The 618-nt window shown below is 47.9% G+C and overlaps 1 protein-coding gene across 1 annotated transcript in view; it reads right to left on the bottom strand.

Annotated features, from left to right (window-relative positions):
- Positions 1-618, bottom strand: part of PDAP1 (PDGFA associated protein 1) — a gene marked incomplete at its 5' end in the record, with an annotated part of 4916 nt that overhangs the window by 1214 nt on the left and 3084 nt on the right. Inside the window, one exon of the mRNA XM_009078486.1 lies at positions 157-308. Coding sequence (XP_009076734.1) covers positions 157-308 — 152 coding nt within the window. The remainder of the gene's footprint in view (positions 1-156; positions 309-618) is intronic.

A 618-nucleotide genomic window follows, 5' to 3' on the forward strand; every position in this document is an offset into this window, starting at 1 on the left:
TGAGCCTGGTTTTGCTGAGGGGAGTTGTGATGACACCCAGCATCACCACGAGACTCAGGAGATGAGGAATTAGCACGTATGACATGAGAAATTGTGCCTCTTGGCACTACAGCATCACATGGAGAAGTAGGAGGATATGATTAATCGCTCTCTAACCTTTTCTTTCTTCTTCTTTCTTTCTGGCAGCTTCTTCCCTTTGCTTCCGGATGATGGCTAGTCGGGCCAGGTCTGCCTTGGCTTGCTCTGTTTTCCCAGCTAGATGCATTTTCATGTATCTTTCTTTTGCCTTTTGTTTCTCTATTTCCTCCCTGTTTGAGGGAAACACACCAGTCACCAGAGTACCAGGTAAGCTCCCAGTTACAGACAGAGTAGGGGAGGCTTTCTGACTGGGAAGGCCAGTGAGGGCAGACATGGATCTCCCACAGGGACTGGGAGGTCCTGTCACCAGTTTTCAGGCACAGGGGTTGGAAAAGGGATGAGGAGAGAGATTATTTATTATTTCTACTTTCCTTCAGCTAAATAAGGACATGGACACACAAGGAAGTCAAACAAATTAGCCCCAGACCACACAGCACCATGATGTGTTTTCCCCAGCCTTACCCTCAACGATGTCCTGCT

This window comes from Acanthisitta chloris, unplaced genomic scaffold, assembly GCF_000695815.1.
Source record: "Acanthisitta chloris isolate BGI_N310 unplaced genomic scaffold, ASM69581v1 scaffold21037, whole genome shotgun sequence".
Lineage (NCBI taxonomy): Eukaryota > Metazoa > Chordata > Aves > Passeriformes > Acanthisittidae > Acanthisitta > Acanthisitta chloris.